This window comes from Wyeomyia smithii, chromosome 1 (assembly GCF_029784165.1).
Source record: "Wyeomyia smithii strain HCP4-BCI-WySm-NY-G18 chromosome 1, ASM2978416v1, whole genome shotgun sequence".
Classification (NCBI taxonomy): domain Eukaryota; kingdom Metazoa; phylum Arthropoda; class Insecta; order Diptera; family Culicidae; genus Wyeomyia; species Wyeomyia smithii.
This window is the reverse complement of record NC_073694.1, coordinates 131,750,769-131,773,653: the sequence shown is the minus strand read 5'-3', so window position 1 is coordinate 131,773,653 and position 22,885 is coordinate 131,750,769. Positions and strand designations below refer to the sequence as shown.

Sequence of the window (22,885 nt, the reverse complement as noted above, 5' to 3'; positions counted from 1 at the left end):
AGAAAAACAAGTTTGAATTCACTAAAGTACGAATTTTCATGGAAATTCGATTTTCTCAGTCTCTCACAGTAGGTTTCTATTTTGTTTTTCCATTTTTCAACTTTACATTTTTGGAAAAATATCTCCTGAATTCAAATATGGCGAAAGATTTATTCTAGCATGAACAGATTTTGAGAAAAACAAGTTTGAATTCACTAAAGTACGAATTTTCATGGAAATTCGATTTTCTCAGTCTCTCACAGTAGGTTTCTATTTTGTTTTTCCATTTTTCAACTTTGCATTTTTAGAAAAAGGTCTCCTGAATCCAAATATGGCGAAAGATTTATTCTAGCATGAACAGATTTTGAGTGAAACATGGTTAAAATTATCAAAGTATGTACGTCTTAGACAAGTAATTATATCTGTATCTAACTAGATACCAGCAACTCGGTATCAAAGTTTTGGTTTATAGCATAGAGCAGAATTCGTATATTTATAAACCATACGGCATCTCGGGTTGGTTTAGAAATATACGAACTGAAAAAAAATTAAAGCCTTTTAAGTTTTAAAACAAAAAAAAAGAGTCACGTGGCTTGTGATTAGTCTTTAGAGTAAATAAAGCGGACGATAGAGTTTTTTTTTAGTTTTCTTGGACAATTTATACGGAGACTACGGTCGGAACTACGAATAACTAACCAAACCAACGAAGATAAGAAAAATCGATGTGAGCACTGGCACCGCAAAACGTTTGTGTTAGTGTGTACCTTAGTGTACCTTAGTGAGTACCTTAGTACCTTAGTGAGTTCAAACTCGTTTTTCTCAAAATCAGTTCATGCTAGAATAAATCTTTCGCCATATTTGGATTCAGGAGACCTTTTATAAAAATGCAAAGTTAAAAAATGGAAAAATAAAACAAAAATCTACTGTGAGAGACTGAGAAAATCTAATTTCCATGAAAATTCGTACTTTAGTGAATTCAAACTTGTTTTTCTCAAAATCTGTTCATGCTAGAATAAATCTTTCGCCATATTTGAATTCAGGAGACCTTTTTCTAGAAATGCAAAGTTGAAAAATGGAAAAACAAAATAGAAACCTACTGTGAGAGACTGAGAAAATCGAATTTCCATGAAAATTCGCACTTTAGTGAATTCAAACTTGTTTTTCTCAAAATCTGTTCATGCTAGAATAAATCTCTCGCCATATTTGAATTCAGGAGACCTTTTTCTAAAAATGTAAAGTTGAAAAATGGAAAAACAAAATAGAGACCTACTGTGAGAGACTGAGAAAATCGAATTTCCATGAAAATTCGTACTTTAGTGAATTCAAACTTGTTTTTCTCAAAATCTGTTCATGCTAGAATGAATCTTTCGCCATATTTGAATTCAGGAGACCTTTATCTAGAAATGCAAAGTTGAAAAATGGAAAAACAAAATAGAAACCTACTGTGAGAGACTGAGAAAATCGAATTTCCATGAAAATTCGTACTTTAGTGAATTCAAACTTGTTTTTCTCAAAATCTGTATATGCTAGAATGAATCTTTTAACATATTTGGACTTAGAAGACCTAATTCTAAAAATGTAGAGTAGAAAACTTGAAGGACACAGCTACAATCTCCCTCAGTAGAACATCTTTTTTGACTTTCTATGAAAATACGTAGTTATGTGATTTTGCACTGAAATAATTTGGTAACTTCAAAACTTACTTTTGTTAATCGTATTTCATCTACTCGACATGATTTGATGCAAAGGACATTTGATACGTATGATAAATCCATGCGTTTGTTCAATCAGTAGGAAAAAATAAAAAAAGGCACAGACATATTTGGGTCTCACATAAACTGGGAGGGGTTCAGAGGGGTGGCACCCTTACTAAAACTTAGAGCAACTATTCCCCTTGAATAATATTCCGAGTTTACTCAAATCGGCCGCAGCATCGCTGAGAACGACCATTTTCTAAAAAAAAGTTCCGTCCCGGGTCTTTACGGGTTAAGATATGTGTTCAAGTTGCAATTTTAAACTAATTAAGGAATTAATATTCAATTGTTTGTTGTTGAAATAATGATGATTTTTGATCTAAAACGAAATATTTCGCAGCCATGAAATATTATAAAAATATCAAGGGACAGTTTCCTTCAAATAAAAGTTCCACCGAGCCTATTTGTTCATCAATCAGATATCGTTATCAACGTGGTTTGATAACCTTACTTATACCTCGTTCCAGTGGTGCTTCTTCGAGAGCCTGCGCATAGGCATGAGGACTTTTATTTCTTTCGCTTGAATCGTGACGAGCACCGGTGTCGCGTGGATATGAAAATTGATAGTGTAGTATACATGGTACACAGAAAATACCATTACACAGCAACCGGCGTCAAATTTTTCCAGCCATAAATACTCAGCCTAGATGGAGCCGCCTCAAATGACGCAATCCTTGATTTATCAGAATACCCTTGTTGTCGGTCGCACTAATGTGTTTGTTCACATGTTTAGCGGGGTTATTTTTTGGATGACATAGATCCAACTAGATACCCGGTCGATGTATCCGAATAGAAATAACATAAAAATGGCAAATGACATGTTAGTAAAGGAACTGCACAAAAGGAAACTTATATAAAGTTATAACAATATTTATCTGTTCAAGAATAAATAATGATAATATTATTATTTATTTCATAACCTGTTTTTTTTTTTTAATTTTACAACGTTGTGCACAACAGCTATAAATGCTGATAACTCAATATGCTCAGAAAGTGGAGCAAATCGGAATATATTCGTTGTTTAAACACATGTGTATAACAAACAATGTGTATAAATTTACCAGTGAAATTCAATAATGCGTTTACACGTGATGTATTTTTTGTATTCAAGATGGTGTCATTGAAATCGTCAACTTTTTTTTAGTCTGATTGCACATAGCGTTCAAGTTGGTCTCGAGGTACGATGCTGGCCTAACAAGCCTTTCGTCGTAGGTTAGCAAAACCATTATATTTGAAAATATTTTAATGAGCATCATAGTAGGATGATAAAAGAAATCAGAAAAAAGAAATATATATATTTCCATTAAACTCTACTAAATTTGAGAAATAAATATTGAAAATAATACTAGTCCGTACAGATACGTATTTCAGTTGCTACTAGCAGACAACAAATTATACAATTTGAATGGAAAGAAGTCAACTCTCAATAATGTTAAATACTTCAGGGCTTTCATTTAGGATCACTTATTTTGATTTTGTACGTAAGCAGTATCTCTATCAGATTGTATTGACTTATGCCAATGATATTTCCAATTCTCGAAACACATCGAGAAATTATTTTTTTGGGATCTTGTCCAGCTACACTTTCGATTCACCGTCTTTATATCTTCAATCGTAGCGTAGCATCGCCTTTTCGTGAGGAACAAAAAATCCCAGATGGTCAGGTCTGGGAAATGCGGTGGCTACGGCATTATTAACCCATTCGCGGTGGAGAGAAAACAGATTTTACCTTGAAAAACGATCTTCAAACTTGTGTTTCTCAGCAAATACATGAACAAAGAACACAAACTGCGTTGCATAATGTAAATTGATCTATTCTCTAACTGTAAAATAGTTTTGTCGTGCAAAACTGCAAGTATAACTCTTAAGCTTCAATTAAAGTTTAGTTGTCAGGTGATGCCACACGATATCACCCGCCGGGAATGGGTTAATGTGTTGTTTTTGCACAAGCCACGATGTGTGAGCAGAGGCGTTATTATAGTGCGAAAGCCATCTTTTGTTCTTCGCTAAATCCGAGCGCTTTTGGTGGATTGGTTCACGTAAAAGGCGCATAGTAATAGTCCTTATCAACCGTTCTACTTCTTGGTAAGAACTCATGATACACTACACCGCTGCGATCGGAGAAAATTTGAAAATTTGGCTGAACATGTGCAGCGGTCGTAAACTAACTGAACATTCTGAATAGCTGAACTTGCCAGCATACTTGAGAGACATGTGGACCAACATAACGTAAAAAAATCTAATTCAGAGACAGGCACCATTGGAGTCCGCCCATCACGGGTGATTTCGGCCCAGAACAAAACTCTGTCGTTCTGCTTATGCATTAATTATTGTACGATGAAGAGTTTCTCGTTGGTAAGCACGATATTCTCTAAACTTCCTTCCGCAGCCCTTCGCTGTTGTTACCTGTTTTTGTTTCTGCATCACCGAAAGGTCTTGCATCTTCTGGATCTAGGCTAGATAATGAGTTTATCGTTCAGGATCCGACGGAGGCTTCGATCAGATAAGTTGAGATCTATCGTCAATTTGGTGGCACTACGTCAAGAATTTCTCTTAGAGTGTCTCTTGACTGTTTTTGGTACATACGGTCTCCAAGTATTTTTTGACTGCACGCAAGGATCCCACATGTACAGAATAATCTGTGTTTTACAGATTTTCAGAGAAAATCGATGAAGCGGAATCTGTACACACAGATAACATTTTTTTAGCAAATACACTGAGTTAGCAGATTTTTACCAAGTTATACCTTTATTTTAACTTGTTAAAAGTGTTAACGTTAGTTTGAAGTCATCAGTTTCAAATTACTGTGGTTTTCACACAAAAATCGTCATTTATTTTACTGCATGCTTTACACAATCCGTGTTGTATTTGAAGAATAGTGTCTGATACAGATAATTGAAAAGTTCTCATAAATCCATTGAAAATCTGAAACTTGTTTTATTTACAATTCTGTTAGAAACATCCATACTTACTAAACTATTAATTGAAAGCCTGAATAGTTGAATAGATGGTATCTGAAAGCGACAGGAAACCCAAATGCTCTGCACAGACTTTTGCCGACTGGTACAGATGGTCAAATTTTTCAGCTAAATGAACAGAATGAAATGTGGCAACCCAGACTGGACGCTATAGGGGAAGGGGTGATAAAATGGACACCCTAAGCCATTTCCCAATTTCCTCCACAAGTTAACACTACAACTGTGGGTCGATAGCGCACATTAACTGAGCCACTAATGGTTAATACAAAAAATAAGAAGAAGTACTTAAATATAATATTTTTTGTCGTTTTCATGAGCATTTTCGAAAGCAGTTTTTTGGAGGTAAAATGGACACGTGTGGGTAAAACGAACATATGGAGGTGGTAATATGGACACCTTGGGCGTGAACATTAATTATCCCTTCACAGATAGTAAAATGTTGTTCCATAGCACGTAATACACTTATGCATTCACCAACAGTTTAATTTTCACCGTTTGTCGTAGATTTAGTAACAATATATGACCGTATCCGCAAGAAACTGAGAAATGGCGGAAGGTTTTTTACGGACATTCCGCATTCAACGGTACGTTTAGCCGCGGTCATCTGTTTATCGGTCCGAGTTTACCTTTGCGTTTTTCTGATATAAACACGAAGCATCTACAGGGGATAGTCAAAATAAGTAGGATAGGCAAAATTTTGATGAAATTTGAAATGCTATAGCTTTGCTAAATGTTATTCGATTTTAATAATTCGAACACCATTGAACTGGAAAATTTTTGAAGTTTCATTTTCTGATCTCAGATCTGGCCCAGGTCACCGGATATAGGAAATATTTCTGGGTTCCGGTAAGCATGTCGAACCTGCTAATTTTTGGATGGATTTGGTAATGGGTTACCTGATAAAAATGCTTATTTGCATCATTGGCATAGATGACAAAATCATTTCTGAAGCGAATGGTTCATCAAGATCCGGAATCGGCCAAGAACTCATCGAGAAATGGCTATTTTTCATCCGGAAGTCCTCAGAGGAACCTTTAGTTGGGGACATTTACGTTTTTGCATAAAAATATAGCGTGTTACACCTCTATCTTCAGGATTTTTTATCAGGAATCTTTTAAAAGACATATATCTGAATATAGGCTGCATTGGCCACTTCCGGAACGACCTGGAGGCCCCGAAGGAACCCGTAGTGGGAGAATTCACATTTCTGCATCAAAATATAGCATGCGACACCTCTATCTTCAGGATTTTTCATCAGGAATCATCCAAAAGACATATTTTTAAAATACAGATTACGTTGGCCACTTCCGGAACGATCCAGATTCCCCGGAGGAACCCGGAATGGGGACATTTACATTTTTGCATCAAATAAATCGTGCGCCACTTCTACCTTCAAGACTTTTCATCAGGAACCATCAAGAAGACATATTTATGAATACAGATTACGTTGGCCACTCCCGGGATGATCCGGATACCCCGTAGGAACCCGGAAATGGGGACATTTACATTATTGCATCAAATAAAGCGTGCGACACTTCTATCTTCAGGATTTTTCATCAGGAATCTTACAAAAGACATATTTCCTAATAAAGGCTGCATTTGCCACTTCCGGAACAACCTGGATGCCCCGAAGGAAACCGTAGTGGTAGAATTTACATTTCTGCATCAAAATATAGCATGCGACACCTCTATCCTCAGGATTTTTCATCAGGAATCATCCAAAAGACATATTTTTTAAATACAGATTACGTTGGCCACTCTCGGAACGATCCAGATGCCCCGGAGGAACCCGGAATGGGGACATTTACATTTCTGCATTAAATAAAGCGTGCAACAGTTCTATCTTTAGGATTTTTCATCAGGAATCATCAAAAAGACATATTGTTGAATTCAGAATGCATTGGCCACTACCGGCACAATCTAAATACCCCGGAGCGCACGCTTTATTTGATGCAGAGGTGTAAATGTCCCCATTCCGGGTTCCTCCGGGCATCCGGATCTTCTTTCGGGGCATCCAGGTTGTTCCGGAAGTGGCCAATGCAGCCTATATTAGGAAATATGTCTTTTTTAAGATTCCTGATGAAAAATCCTGAAGATAGAAGTTTCGCACGCTTTATTTGATGCAAAAATGTAAATGTCCCCATTCCGGGTTCCTCCGGGGAATCTGGATCGTTCCGGGAGTGGCCAACGTAATCTGTATTTTAAAAATATGTCTTTTGGATGATTCCTGATGAAAAATCCTGAAGATAGAGGTGTCGCATGCTATATTTTGATGCAGAAATGTAAATTCACCCACTACGGATTCCTTCGGGACCTCCAGGTCGTTCCGGAAGTGGCCAATGCAGCCTATATTCAGATATATGTTTTTTTTTTAAAGATTCCTGATAAAAAATCCTGAAGATAGAGGTGTTACACGCTATATTTGGTGCAAAAACGAAAATGTCCCCTACTAAAGGTTCCTCTGAGGACTCCCGGATGAAAAATAGCCATTTCTCGATAAGTTCTTGACCGATTCCGGATCTTGATGAACCATTCGCTTCAGAAATGATTTTGTCATCTATGCCAATGATGCAAATAAGCATTTTTATCAAGTAACCCATTACCAAATCCATCCAAAAATTAGCAGGTTTGACATGCTTACCGGAACTCAGGAATATTTCCTATATCCGGTGACCTAGGCCAGATCTGAGGTCAGAAAATGAAACTTCAAAAATTTTCCAGTTCAATGGTGTTCGAATTATTAAAATCGAATAACATTTAGCAAAGCTATAGCATTTCAAATTTCATCAAAATTTTGCCTATCCTACTTATTTTGACTATCCCCTGTAGATTTTTCAAAGGAAATTAACACAATTTTTTCCCCATCACCATGGGCTGTCCATTTTATCCGCACATACATATTATTGAAAATACCTAAATATATCGAGAAAATCATTTAAACAATTACTAACCTTTGATGATTTCTGCTGGTTAGTTGTCTGAGTACAGATATTTGCAGAAAAATCGTTATAAAATACTGTTTTACACAAAAAAAACCTAATTTTTGTAGGCCAAAAATAACACCACCACCACGAATGTACACGTGTTTTTGTTTTTGTTTATTATTTTGACTGTTTGACTGTATCATGTCGCATACTTTGTCTCAAATAGCTTCTAGTGCCTCTAAGATAAGGTGCCAAAGAAGTTTGTACTATTTTTCAACGTAATAGTCGAGATTTAAACGGGTGTCCATTTTACCACCCCTGTTCATTTTACCCACAACTCCCCTACTAAACTGCTTCACACAGGTACCTTGATCGGACTGCTTACGAACTATGTCCCTCTGCAGTTTTCCAGTTTGGCACTTAGCAACCATAAAACTTTTTATTCTTCTTCTTCTTCATCCTGGATGTGTGTTGATGTTTTGCCATTACACACTTTTATTTTGGCACAGCGATACGCTATATCTCCAGTCAGTTTTTGTTACATTTCGACCTACTGTACACTTTCTATTCAAGATCCATTTTCCAGATAACACTCCATTACAAATATACATCAACTGACAGCTAAGACACAATGTAAATAAAGCGATTAAAGGTTGTTCAATGCAATTTCGTGTGCAACGTAATAATCAGTGTTGAAGTAATGTAGCAGTTCAAATGCCGGACCCTCTAGGTAGTGCTATTTGAACACCGATTGCCAAATTTCATGGTATTTTTCATCTTAAAAAAATTAATGTTTTTCTATAAAAATAGCGTCTTCCACATTTTCGTCACGTCAGATCTGCAGTTCAAAATAACGTCGAATGATTGTTTTTACAATAGGCCAATCAGTTTTTAAATTAGTCCTCATTTTGAAAGTAATAGTATAAATCAGGAAAATTTTAAAACCATTCTAAACGCACAGTAAAGGTGCCAGTGAAAATTTTTAATTATCAAAACGAACAATTTGAATGTCGAGAGAGCAAGAAATAACAAATTCCAATGTAATGTCCTTAACCCTGAACTAATCGTGGCTCTTAGACAAGGGCGTTGACTGGGTGGCCCTTGGTTCGGACCGCATCCGGTTTCTGCTTTGTGAGGTGCAGAATAAACCAAAAAATTCAGTCAAAATTTCTGAAGCAGTCTTACATTACTAAGTACATTACCTATTTTCTAGATATATTATCATGCTGGTTCAAAGCATTGATGGCGTTTTCCTAAGCCGGTTATCGACTGCGCAGGAAAAGCCATAAAGCAGCATTACAGTGGCATTACAAACAAAATTAACATTTAATTTACAAAACATAAAGATAAGGAACGGCTTCATCAGTTGCGCCTATTTTAATCAGTCGAAACGGGCCCCAAACTCTTGAAATGAAAATGAAAAAGGAAATTTACATATCATGTCGTACTGTTGATGCTTATAACAAATCTTATAGAATACAGGTATTGAATAAAGCATAACATACATGATTGAAATGTTACATATAAAAGGTTTTACAAAATGCGAGAGAAATCTCAAAATGGACCCCTACGAAAAGACGTAGTCCTACGTCAAAATCAACCTCAATTGTTGCAATTCAGGCACCATTTGCGTGCTGAAGAAAATTCCCTGCAAAACAGATGCAAACTGCCTAGAGTAGGTTTTGGGTGATTGAAATAGTGTCCCTCGATTGGGAACAAACACATAATTTCGTGAATTTAGATTACATGACAATGCGAGACGGCGCATTGTTTGATGCAAACCATAATTTGTATGTGGCGGAGAAAGCTGTAAGAGTCGATGATGTTAGCAGAACAAGAGGGTAATACGATTGAAGTAGTGACGTGATGTTTGATCGTAATATAGCCACAGAGAACATGCATTTATGTGTAAAAATTTGAATCAAAATTCGTTAAAACACTAACGACATTTATCTTGTGGTGCCCCAGTTGCACTGTATAAATGTATCTATATCGATATTTTAACAATGTCAGTGCTTGGTTTGTTAGTGGAACGAGCGCCTCGTAGCGGGAGTATTGCCACTTGCGTTGAAATGACGGTTTCATGTTTTCACACATACTTTGAAAATAAGATGAACGTCTGTTCTCTGTGATATGGCGCAGACAGTTTCCAGTGAAGAACGCATCAGTGAGCAATAAAGAGTCCTCAGGGTACGAGTTTCATCATAATTCTTAGCAATTCTTATGGCTAAACCTTAGTGTCGGTTGGCTTCATTCATACTTGATGAATGATGCAGCTAAAATGTGCATATGCAAAAATCTAGAAATGTGCAAAGCGTCATAAAGTGGTGTTTTAATTTATAAACTCAAAGGGGAAAAAGTCATCGACTTCCCTATAAGTGAAAAAGTGGTAGAAATCACCTCTGATCAGAGTTGTTATTTTTCATCGCTTTTGCATGCAAGCGAAAAATAGCTACCATAAAGGTTATTGTTTCCAAGAAATGCTCAGAAGAGAAAGATATAGACAGTGAAAAACAGCCAATTTGGCAACTGGGTTCCACATGTTAGAGGTGCCAGATCTCTTCTCAAAGCGCAATGTTGGTGGTGACGATAGAAGTGCTAGGCAATAGGGCCTCGCGAAAACCGTGAAAGTGGTCAATTTTATGTTTATTTTTAATTTTATACACTTTCACTACCATTGGTCATTATTTTGTTGACCATACAAGATGTTTGTGAACCTCAAGTTAAAAATCACTGTTGTAATGCAGTTTTGGATCATTCCTAGTTCATTGTTCAGCGATAGAAAAAGAACGTTGGAAAATAAACAGATGTTTTATTGTACCTGATTGCAATACCTCTCAATGTGTTATCTTTCTTGTTCGTTTGGCTCAGATTTTGACAGTTCGTTTGGCTTAAAACTTTTTTCTCCGCATATCTCTCCCTCTAAGTATTGCTAGTAACCTATTGCTGGTACTATAAAATTTTACACATGTTGGGAATTCAGTTTGTCTGCGGTAACAAAAATACCGTGGAATGGGGTTAAATTTATCAGTGGGGTGAAATTGATCACCTGAAAATTCGTGATAAAAAATACTAATCAAAAGATATTGCTCTTACAACACTAGGCAATGTTAGGGTGTCCTTAAACGCAACTTTTGCTTGATTCACATACCTGTCAAAGTTAACCCTTGCATGCCCGGTGCAATTTTTCATATTTTCGAAAAATTCTTCTAACTCAGTCAAAACTCAATCAAATTTGATCAAACAAGTTACCGAACAACAAAAAAGAGTATTGAATTTACTTAAAGTAATCTTAGTTGAGGGTTAATTGCGTTAAATTTTGAGAAGTGAGTAAAGTTTGAGGAAAGCTCAAAAATGTAATTTTCAACAATGATCATTCCAACCATTAAAGAAAGACTGATGAATTCGTAGGAAACCACAAAGAATTTAATTTCAGAGTTAGTTTTTGAGCTTTTGCAACAAAACGTATTGAAATCGGTCTAACGACGTTCAAATAAGAGCAAATGAAGCAACAAGCAGCTCGTGAACGAAAATAAACAAACCTTCACCTGAAATATCGTTATTTTCGTTTCCAAACTAGCTGTAAATGATATTTTTCAGCACAGAATTCATCTTTAGCATATCGAAAAAAATCACATTGCCAAAAGAATGTATGGATTTCAATGGTGATCAATTTCACCCCAGTTTACCTCATAGTACCTTATAGAATTATTGAATTTATTTCATAAAGTAGACGATAGAAATTTCACCAATAGCCATAGAGGTTTACTGGAGCACATACCAGTAAAATTATACTAAAGGGTGATTTTTTGCTATTTGGTTTTTCGTGTATTCAGATTTGACAGTTCACGTGGGAATTCTGACAGCTGTCAAAGTCTAATGTACTCAGTTTGGTTTGCCATTTCATCACGAACAGACTTACGCCTGAACAACGCTTACAAATAATCGAATTTTATTACCAAAATTCGTCCTCTGTGAAAAAAAATCGCAACGTTACGGTCAATGGCACTCGCTATCGCGCGATAATTTCTGATTTTTTTTTGCCGGAAATGGAAGAGCTGGGTCTTGTTGATATGTGGTTTCAGCAAGACGGAGCAACGTGCCACACATCGCGCGAATCAATGGACATATTGCGGAATGAGTTCGGTGAGCAATTCATCTCACAAAATGGACCCGTGAATTGGCCGCCTAGATCATGCGATTTAACACCACTAGATTATTTTTGGTGGGGCTACGTTAAATCTCTCGTCTATGCGGATAAGCCAACAACAATTCCAGCCTTGGAAGACAACATTACACGTGTTATTCGCGGGATACCAACCGAAATGCTCGAAAAAGTGACCCAAAATTGAACTTTTCGTATGGACCATTTAAAACGTAGCCGTGGCAAACATTTTAATGAAATTATCTTTAAAAAGTAAATGGCATGAACCAATTTATCGGCTCAAATAAAGATTTCATACAGTTTTGTAATTTTGATGCTTTTTTTTAAGGAAAAAGAAATTCCTAAAAATCACCCTTTATTTCGGGAAAAATGTACATGAAGCTAGTTAATTGGAAATTGTTATAAAAATTGATCAATTTCACCCCGTTCCATGGTACCTTTAAAGTTGTAGTCGTTGAAACGATTGTTATGATTGTTATTTTTTTTTAAACTCCTATCTTGTGAATGTTTGAGAGGTCAGCACCAAAACCCAAACCAAAGCTTCCAAAGATGTTTTCTTGAGCGTATTTTATCGATCCATTATATTTCAGAGCAATATTTATACATAAGTACCCTTCCATTTTCGTCGTCTACTTCCTTGCTTAGGAACTAAGAATGAAAGCCCGATCTCGGTATACCTGCAAAAAAACAAGCGCCACATTACCAACTAGTCGTTGCGTGAGGCCATTGCTGTGGAAGCTAGTGACATAATTTGTTCTAACAGTATTTTTCTTCTCTTTTTTTAGCTCCATTCGGAATATAGAAGCACCTACCGATGGCATGAGTACACTGGAGGTCCCGAAGTCGTCCGTAAGCCGCCAGTGCCAAATCAGTTCGGTAATTACCGTAGAGATAGCGACAGTAATAGATTACATTTGTTTACCGTCAGATCTCTGTTTTCTCGTTGCAATTCGGCATTTTACTCACCACTTTGCAAGCAAGTAGTCACTTTATAAATATAGGCAGTCACAGCTACACATATAGAATAGCTGTCAGTAGAACTAAAACTTTTTCTAAGCTTTGGAAATAGCTATAGAGCGTTCGGTTCTATAAGTTCTTTTTTACAAACTGTGGAGTGAAAATATTTTATTATGGACATTTTGGCAATTTGTCAAACGAAACAGGAAAAATACATGACCGTCTCCTATTGAGCCGATGTCAATAACGGGAAGCTCTGAGCAATTATTTTAAATTCAATTTTTCACGGTTCAGCTGCAGTTAATATACAGTTTTTTAATAGCCATGCCGAAACATACCGTCTGTAATTTTCCCTAGTGTTTTAATAGGCCAAATTGGTAAACTTACATGTATACAGATTTTCTGCAATTCTGATAGTATTCATGTGATGCTCACAATAATTTTGCCATAAGGATATTTGGACTCTGCCAGAGCAATGGTCCGTAAAAACTTTTACCTCAATGAAGTTACGTGATGATAAAAGAAAACGACTAAAATTCAGTTGCAAACCTGAACATTATTAATAAATTATTTTGCGGATCTCATGAAATATGATAAATTTTTGAAAATTTTTTTAATCGAACTTATCAAAATATTTTTACAATTCGGTTACGATCCTTTCAATTAGTTCACCACCTACTCGGAATTTAAGAATATGTTACAGTACACCGTAATCAAACTGATTTAAAAAATAATTTTTTTTTTCGAATAAATTTTCTCTTTATTGTGATTAAAGCTACTTGTTTAATTAAATGATTTTTTTTACTTTTTATAATTGCAAATAAGTTAACTTGGTATACTTCAAAGAAAAAAATAAGTGAATTGGGGGGATATGATTGTGAGAAGAGTCTTATTTTTTATCGGTTCCTTTTTTTTTTGGTATTTTAAGCTACTGGTGGTGATGTTATATTTTACGAGTAGCATTTTAAGCTAGTCAAATCAAAACATGATATGATCCATACAAAAATTTAAAACACTCGAAGTCCTTTGAAAATACTTAGTCACTTTACGTAACTTGAAAAATGTACGCAACTGCCTCATTATTATTTTGTTGTGAAATTTAATTGAGTTGCATATCAGAGAGATACTCCGATAGATTTCACAGAGTGCAAAATAACAACGAACTTATACGATATTAACAAAACTTGTGTTGAAACTTGTTTACCCGTTTATTTACTTTTCTTGAACTCGACAGCCAGCTCCAAGGTGGATCACTTCTTTTCCAAATCGACGGAGGATGATAAATTTATTGAAGGTGATTCAGTTAATTTTTCCTTATTTATATTTTCTGTTTCTATTGCTGTACTTCCAGTAGGTATTATTTTGCCTAGTTTTGCTCACTGTTACTACCATGGTTAACCATACTTTTCCAAAGGAACTATATCATACTTACTGAATTACCCCCTTGCCCTGAGACAAGCAAAATCAGCGATTAATTAGACTGTTCTGTGTCTCCAGACGAGCATTCCTCATACAGTAATATTTTTATTTCGCAAACTGCTTTTTTGAACTTATTTACAACATCAGCCGGGAAAATATTTTGCATTTGCATAGCGTGGAAACTTAAAAAAATGAAACTGGATTGTTTTTACAAAAAAAAAAAATGTTTGAAGTTTTTAAGTTTTTTTTTCGCCGCTTATTGTGTTTCCAGCTGAAACGAATTAAAGTACACTGCCGGAGGAAGTTAACCAAACTGGTGGAATAGTTTTCAAATTGCGAAGCCATTTCAATCAATTTTCCTAAACACCATAGTTTGCGTAATGCAGCCAAAAATGAAGATGCCTTATTGTACTGTTTTTTTTTGTCGGCCGAAGGGAAAAGGGAGTTGTAGATTTCAAATGCACACACACAATTTAAACAAAACAGAATGATTCGTAGTTCAAAACTACATAACTGTGCCATTATGGAGAGTACACAAGTACTTTTAATCAAAGCTAAATCTGGACCTTTATCTTTTTCAATATCCAAAATAGAACACAAAAACAACTCAATGAAACAATCATTTTCTCAGTGTCGCATAGAAATCATCAATTTTAGGTATTATGCTACTTATAGGTAGATGCAGTTGTGAATCAGATTAGCATTTTCTCCTAAGCTGGCAGTATTTCTTTTCGCTTCATCTTACAAATTATTGCACGTTGCTGTAAACAATTGACATTGCTGATTCCGATAGGGTCGCTACAGAGCGCTACTGCAATCATGGCGATACTGTAAATGGAGCACATATATCTAGCGCCAGGTTGAAAATTATGATGTATTAAATTTTTTCACTCTGCGACTTTTACTATGGTTGTGTGTGTAGATTCGATGTTCGCATTTGAACTAGAACTATAAGTTCTGATTACAATGCAGATGCAATCATTCTCTGATTCGAGATGGTTATTTTTTTAATCACAGGGATGACACAGACACAGGGATGGTAACCATGGAACGGATTTATATTACAATATATTTTTTAAAAAGCTTTAAGCAACCGACATGTGATAGACTCTTACATTACATATTAATCTCATACGTGTATATATTCTAAGGCAGTGGTTTCCAACCTGTTTGGTTCCTCGGCTTTTTTTGTTAAACACAAAGAGCTCCGCGGACGTCGCAATCTTGAATTTTGAAATGTCATCGCACACCAATTTCTGGGATCCAAGCGTCATCCTGGTTTCGGAAATACCACTATTTGGGGGATTTGAAAATGTTTGTTATATGGGTCAGATTCGTGAAACGGATCACTAAAAGTCACGATGTCTATTTTTTTAAATAAATATTAAAAACTTCAAGAGTTTCACTCGGGAAGTTGATATGCCAGTTTTTTTTTTTGAATTTGGGTAAGTTTTCAAGTTGTTATTGACATTTGAAATTTAAGTCAATATTCTTTTTAAATAGACATATCATTAAAAGTATTGCATTGAATTAGATGAAATTTTCACAGCATATGCATCCTAAGTTGTAGTTTATGAAAATATTTTTTTGGAGAACAAAATATTTTTTCAATAGTAACTATTTAAAACAACATGTTGGAAAATTGTTTTCTGGGGCACTAGAGAACCCCAAGCTTTTTTCAGTTCTCATACCAAAAAGTGCACCATAATGACTAAAAGAAATAGCATTTGCGATCTTACCCCGCGGGTGCGTTCTATACGGTTGTCCCTTAATTAAATTTTGCATTGTTTTTTTAGTAAAGTGTGCAGGTAGACTTGCGAGTATTTAGAGGCATGAAGTATACTGTCTTATAAATTAAGTTGGGTAACAGACTAAGAATATTTTGACTACTTTGCGGCTTTTTTTTCCTCTGTGTGGACTCATCACTGCGACCAGAGACATATTGATCTATTGTGATGTTGCCCAGGTGTTTTCTGTACTCCGCACTTCATATTATTGGCAGTATCACTATCGAAGAGAATGATACGCTTTTTTTTATATATCCGTGCTTGTGTGTGAGAGTTTACCCTTTCATTTCAAGCTTACTGCTCTACTATACCGAGCCACTTTTCTATCCTATCAATATCGCCAAATTACAATTCCCTGAACTGAGGCTACACCTAACGTTCCTCTCTGGCCAGGTTTATTCTAAGAGGGACTTATTATGTCAAGAGAAAGGAGTCTTATCGAAACCTCGTTCCTCGTGCCAATATCGCCAATTACAATTCCCTGTAGAGAGTGAATATTTCTGAAATCAGTTTTATTATAAGAAGGACTTATTTTGTCAAGAGGAAGGAGTCTTATCGAACCTCGTTCCTCCCACCAACACCGCGTCACAATCACAATTCCCTGAAGAGGCACTCAATGCTTCACCTCTGGTCAGGTTTATTATAAGTAGGACTTATATTTTTGTCAAGAGGAAACCTCGTTCCTCCAGCCAAGACCGCGTCATAATTACAATTCCCTGAAGAGAACTATTATACGTTACTCAGAACAGTTTTATTATAAGAGGGACTTTTTTTGTTAGGATGCAAGTCAGCAAGGGTACTATAGAATTCAGCTTGAAGGAAGGGTATGTAGTGGAGAGCCTGAGAATGAACCCATGTTAAAGTCCTTTGACAACCAAATGGCCTGATTCTACTAAGATTCGAACCCACGACCACTCGCTTATCAAAGCGGACTCTGTAACCTTGCGGCTACGAAGCACTCAACACTTTGCGGCTTAAAATCATTTCTATCAAACTAAATTTGCAAACCTCATAGAGTTTTTGCATATAACTGAAACTGGGATTGACAATAGTAGTACTGCTTGCTTGCTCCTCGCTTGAAAATGCGTTGCGGCACCAACTTTGAAAGCCCACATCTTTTGAACTAAAAATAACACCAACTCGAAATTTTCGAAAAAATACTTGTGATTTTTCAAGATTTTTTAGTGCCCCAGAACATAATTTTTCAACATATTGTTTTAAATAGTTAATATTGAAATAAATTTTTTTTCTCAAAAAAAAAATATTTTCACATACTACAACTTAGGATGCCTTTGCTGTGGAAATTTCATCAAATTCGATGAAATACTTTTAAAGATAAAAAAGAAGCAAAGCCTTGGTGCTACATTCCGATTCGGAACTCGACCTTCTGTTTTTTATACACAGACTTCGCAGCCGACTGTTTAGTGTACAGGACAATTGCGGGGCAAGCGCTTCGATCCTACTGGAACTAACAGTCTCTCCCGAGCCGAAACACGAACCTAAGGCGACTGGCTTGTTTGGCCAGCATCGTACCTCGACATCATCTGGGAGACGTTTAAAGATATATCTATTTAAAAAGAATATTGACCCAAATTTCAAATGACAATAACAACTTGAAAACTTACCCAAATTCAATAAAATTGGAGAATCAACTTCCCGAGTGAAACTCTTGAAGTTTTTTAATACTTATTTGAAAAAATTAGACATCACGACTTTTAGTGATCCGTTTCACGAATTATGACCCATATACCTACTACTTTCCAGAAATTGGAGGTCGCCACCTTGGATTTGAACATTGCATCAGGCATCATATTCTGGTGTTTAGGTATCGAAAGCATCGAAATAATTTGAAAACTTCTTGGAACGCACGGAAAATCATGATTTTTGATTCCTCCCATCTTGAGGGGTTGTCCCTTCCCCTTTTTAACGAATCTATGACCACCTGCTTTGTAAAAGTTTGATGGAAACCGGTTTGGACATTAAAGAGTTATGCTGTGTCAGACATAAAAACTTGTCTTTTGTATAAATAGATTATTATTCAAAATTTATTTTTATTTTTTCAGAGCATTCTGCATTTATTCAGATACGATTTCATACGCATTTGTCTCATTTATACCCATCGTTTTAGCTATCGAGATACTTTAGCTAAGCGGTGTCGCAATTTTGAAACAAACTGTTCGATTTTGTCCAACATTTCAACACCCTTTCCCTGGAGAAGGTACCAACCGGTGTCGAAACGTTTGACAAAATCGAACAGTTTGTTCCAAAATAGCAAGACCGCTTAGCCGAAACATCTTGATATCAACAATGCGATCGATTCCCATTTCACAGCGTTTTAGCTTTAGCTTTGTTGCATTGCACTTCTAAAGGTTTCTGTAGCAGTCACTACTCCAATGCCCTAAAGAAATAGAAGTAAACATTTCTAGGCGTATTTACTCTGTAACGAATTTAAAAAAGTTGTTAATTTACGAGTGTTATCCTACATCCCAAAGAAAAAAGGTGGACATACACGCATAAGTTGGATGAAGCGAAACCACATCAATACTGTGCGAAGTTATCACAACTTTTGATTGGGATTTAAACCTGGATAAGGAATATGTGTTGGGCATCACGCAATAATTGCTTTAGAGTATTTTCAATGTTTTAGACGGCTCCCCAGCTGGTCTCGTGGTACGATGCTGGCCTAACAAGCCAGTCGTCGTATGTTTGAGTCCCGGCTCGAGAGAGACTGCTAGTGTCAGTAGGATTGTAGCGCTAGCCCGCAATTGTCCTGTACACTTAACAGTCAGCTGCGAAGTCTGTGTATAATAAAAACAGAATGTCGAGTTCCGATACGGAATGTAGCACCAAGGCATTGCTTTTCAGACGGCTCAAATTCATTACACTCATGAAGTGTTAACTTGAGTTGGTTTCGTCATGCAGTGCAACCAGTAACAAATACTGATGATTTTTGTTCTGACTAGATTAAAAAAATTAACTGATCGATTCACTTTTACATTTTACATTCAATTAGAATATTCACTCCTATATTCATCTCAGTACCTATATTCATCTCATCACGCATTTTTTGATCAATTTATCGTCAAATTTTACCATATTTTTATCGTAAAACTTTAAACCACTTGACAAAATCGAGAAGCAAATAGATTTACTTTCAAAATTTGTAAAAATTTGACGGTAAATTTGACAAATGAGAGAAATAAGACGAATATAGGTGCACCTATCGGTTGAGATGATTACTGGAGCGATTACCCTAGGACTGTGGTTTTATGTTACTGGCACCAGCGTAAAAAATATTCTGTTCTATTTCGATTGCTGACGATGTTTAGAGCTGGGCAAGCGTTGCACGAACCGTTATGCGCATCGCCTCTTGAAAATTAACACCGATTTTTGAGGGCCCCGAAACTGATCGTTTGCCTGGAGTCGAAATTTACCGAAATATTACGATTATTGTGTACATGGTCGACGTGCAGCAAAACCGAACCAAGCGCCAAAAATATTTTTTAGAGTAATCAGTGCTCACAGTTCGACCACCCTGTATGATTCTGCTATAAATTGTTCAAATGATTTTGTTTTCTCATGAAAGATAGATTTATTATTTCCAAATTCACAGGTGTTAATAACTCAATTTTCAAAAATGGCGCTTGGTTCGGTTTGGTCGCACGCCGACCATATGATATGTGCTTTTAAATAAAAATTATCAAAACGTCGTTGATGAACTGGCAGTCAGGCTCATTTCTGATGTTTATTTTCGTTATTCTCGCAACACTGCAACCATCTCAGACGCCACTGCGCTGTCAGTCCTGCTTACAACAACAAATACATTGAAATTGTTCCCGCAGTTAATGTTGTGTGAACACGCAGTTGTTATATGTGTTTGTAATGTCAAAAGAAAGTTCGGAAGTCGGAAGTCCGACTTCCGAACTTTAATTTAGTGTTGACGCTACAATATAATTTGATTTTAATCTCTGCCAATGTATTCATTGCACAAATTTCACACATTTTCTGTGCGAAGTCAGCGCAAATATAGTGCGAATCGGAAGGACACATTGGTTGATTAAATGTTTAACTTCTGTCTGCTTTTTCAAACACTACGTGTCACGATGATGTGATATTTAAATTCTGATTCTTCATTGTAAACGTGTCATTGTTTTACGCACCGCAACATTCTTTAACCCTGGAAAGTTATTCTCATTCTGGGGTAAATTGATGCATACATTTTGAATCATTTAGAACATAACAAATATGTACCAGGAATTAATTCCGAGAACGGATTCGCACTATTTAAAAAAAGAGAGGGAATTGTTACTGACAGCGTGGAGTCAAATTGACGCAGACTATCTTTCTAAGGTTGAACTCAGGGTCATTCCATACGAAGTGTACATACTACTTGGACAGAACCTTTATGGATTTAGCTTAAAGACGAGGAGTTAATCATCTAGGGTTACTTTGGAAAAATTCCGATTTTGATGTCGATTGGAATAAACCAGATGTGTTGTTGTTTGGCTATTTTTGTATTTTAAACTAACTTTGCAGCTTTCGGCAGATGCAGCCAATTTTTTTACTAAATTGAATACCTTTCTCGGAAACACTATGCTAAGGAAACTTCTTTCACCCCATATTTCGAAATATAACATTTTTGCGAAAACAGTTTTAAATTTCTCATTTTTCATCAAACAATAATCTTTATTTGAAAATGTATGTTAACTTTTCAACTTGAAGAACAACCCAAGAAATAATTTCTAGGATTTTTCCGATTATTAGGAAATCAAGAAATTTTTTTTCATTCTACGACTTTACCACAAATAATATTCAAAGCACTCTACCCTAACTCTATGACCTACCTATAACCTACAATTATGTTGACAAAACAAATCGCATGTCAGGTTGGCGCCAAGATCGCACAATATTTAATAGTATTAACAAAGAGGTGTCTAAACGTGAAAACTGCAAACAAACAGTTTTTCAGCCCTGTTGAACATTGTGAATGCCTCTGTGTGAAGAAAAATCTGCTTGTAAAATAAATCGATCCTGAAGAGTGAAGTGCTTCTTGGTTATCGTGTTTCAATAGGGGCCTTCACATCGAGCTCGTATACAAATACTCAGCCGTAAACTGTGTATCTTCCATTACTCGTCAAAGGAGGTGAGTATTTTTACGGCTGGGTATTTGTATACGAGCTCGACATGAATACCCATAATATTTCTCAATAAACATATTTGATTGATTCCTGGCGCCGACTGATCTGAATACACGGAAATAGCTTCCCTACTTATTCCAGGGTAGAGACACTCAGAAAGTTGTGACATTTTTATTGGCAATTTCTCTGACTTCCGGAGCTTTGATTTGTTCGAATTTCAATTAAGCAAAATACCACTCGACCAACTAACCAATGAACCGTCTTTACTTCCGCAATTCAGCAGCCATTTTTACCTTGTTGATGGCTACTATTTGGGGTCGTTAACAATTCAAGCTTGCATAGCCAATTGATTAAAATCGTTAAACACTGTTGAACATGACGCTGATTAGTAAAATTGACCACCCAATGGTAGACATTTAAATCTGGTGAAGTCAATCTTTTATGTTAGACTGTATTATTTTAATTGAAAACTAGAATGGTACTCTCTCACTGACCGAGTTCATTCATCGGTGGATGTTTTGTTGCCAAACATTTGATCGAATGAACGGCAGCCACGGTGGGATCGGTCCGTTCAGTCGAAAAACATTTTTTTTAATAACAGACAGTCTTTTAGGTTTAGGAAGCTTTGACTAAATAATACGAAATAACTTAAAGCATGATTCTTTCGACGGAGGCTGTGGATTTTGATTATTTCCGCTGTAAGATATCCCAAAATGATCGAAAAAAGGCAAGATGACATGTCCATTCATTCAGCCGATTCTTAATATGATAATCGAAGAACTTAAAATCGAACCAACGTATCTTCCATTCATATGTTGTACAGAACTTTGATTCATGGTTGATATTTAAACTAGAAAAACCTTCCTGCAATTTTGCTGTACCTAAGCTTCAATAGCCGATACAGTGAAAATTGCGGGAAAGTTTCGTTTCTAACCGGTAACAGTATGGATCCATTGGAAACTGGTGAGATACCTTTCGGCATTGGAAGATGAAATACAACATCGTGTCCATAACAACCTTTACATGTGAATTAAATTCCATGAAATAAACAAAAAAATTCAACTTTAACGTTTGTTGAGCACGTAATTTCATTTCATCCTTTATTCGAGATAGTTAAATTAGAGTAAGAAAGGTTAGCCCTTCTGGGTGCGGTATAGAAAGGGAAATCGATATTCAAACAGAGGGATTAAGCTGGCTGCCGTAATTGAAAAACAAATGTTCTGTCATGAAAATCAGAGTATGAGACATCACATGACATAGCTTCGTAAACATGGTTTTAGAGCATAACAAAAACACTTTTTTATGTTTGTATTATGTAATTCATGAGGTTACTAAAGCAAACTAAATCGCAATAATTTTACTCCGATGCTTGGATTTTAAAATATCTTCTAGTGTTTTCTACGATATATCTTTGAATTTAAATTAAACGAGAACTACTCTGACAACGAGATGTTTGAAATAGTTATACTACAATATTTTTTTTGTATTTACACATCACTTCTAAATATAAGCTAGAATTGTTTTTTTTTTCTTCAAATTATTGCAGTAGAATTGTAAAATTTTATGCCGATATATATTTTTGAAATTGCACTTAAATTTCACTTTTCGGCTTAACTGTTTTAATGGATAAGTTTATAGACATGGAATGTGCACAAGATTTCTTGCAACATTTTCTGCGTTACCTTTCTCTCTTGCTCTCACTGACATCGAACGTAAAATGCGGTTAAGCGCAAATACTGTGATTTTTTCTTAAAGAGAATAATAACAAGTTTATAGTGGTGAAA

At 35.9% G+C, this 22,885-nt stretch overlaps 1 protein-coding gene across 10 annotated transcripts in view; it reads left to right on the top strand.

The window, feature by feature from the left end:
• Nucleotides 1–22,885, top strand: part of LOC129723484 (putative uncharacterized protein DDB_G0277255) — a 90,659-nt gene that overhangs the window by 21,906 nt on the left and 45,868 nt on the right. For 9 of the 10 annotated variants that reach the window (XM_055677767.1, XM_055678328.1, XM_055678168.1 and 6 more), the window contains 2 exons: nt 12,586–12,676; nt 13,992–14,051. In XM_055677767.1, the coding sequence (XP_055533742.1) occupies nt 12,586–12,676; nt 13,992–14,051 (151 nt within the window). The remainder of the gene's footprint in view (nt 1–12,585; nt 12,677–13,991; nt 14,052–22,885) is intronic. The other variant, XM_055678249.1, reaches the window with a different exon arrangement.